Consider the following 623-nt stretch of genomic DNA (forward strand, 5'->3'; position numbering starts at 1 on the left):
AAACACACACTTTATCGTCACTAACACACAGTAGTGATGGACTCACCCAGTGAAACACACACTTTATCGTCACTAACACACAGTAGTGATGGACTCACCCAGTGAAACACACACTTTATCGTCACTAACACACAGTAATGATGGACTCACCCAGTGAAACACACACCAGCAGTGAAACACACACTTCAGAGCCGCGGAGCTTCATGTTTGCGCATCTGAATCCGCATCGCGATGATTCTCTTTCTCTGAGTTTGAGCTCAAGTTTGTTTCAGTTCCGCTCAGTCTCGAGGACAAGCTCTCTCTCTCTCACACACACACGTGATGCGGAAGTGACGAACAGCAGGAGGTGCTCTAGATAAGAATGAACGAGCAAACCATATGGAGCAAACGCCAGGGCGTGTTGTGGCGCATGCGCAGTGTTTCCTCAGCGTCACCACAGAGTCTCTCGAGCCTGAAATATCAACAACTGCTCAAAGAACTCATAACTAAACAACATATTTTACATCAGCAACAAACTCTTACATGCACTCTCCCATAGGAATGTTTTTTATGCTCAAATACAGTGAATGGTTCTGTCTTTGTGAAGGTGGAATTTACTTTATTATTAATTGAAGTAATAATCC

At 44.1% G+C, this 623-nt stretch overlaps 1 protein-coding gene across 1 annotated transcript in view; it reads right to left on the bottom strand.

Annotated features, from left to right (window-relative positions):
- LOC311088682 (interferon alpha/beta receptor 1a-like) overlaps nucleotides 1–322 on the bottom strand; it is a 29,172-nt gene extending 28,850 nt beyond the window's left edge. Inside the window, exon 1 of the mRNA XM_084122927.1 lies at nucleotides 151–322. Within this exon, the coding sequence (XP_083979053.1) occupies nucleotides 151–205 (55 nt within the window). The 5' untranslated portion in view covers nucleotides 206–322. The remainder of the gene's footprint in view (nucleotides 1–150) is intronic.
- Nucleotides 323–623: the final 301 nt, after the last annotated feature.

This window comes from Abramis brama (assembly GCF_963993115.1).
Source record: "Abramis brama genome assembly, chromosome: 8".
NCBI lineage: Eukaryota > Metazoa > Chordata > Actinopteri > Cypriniformes > Leuciscidae > Abramis > Abramis brama.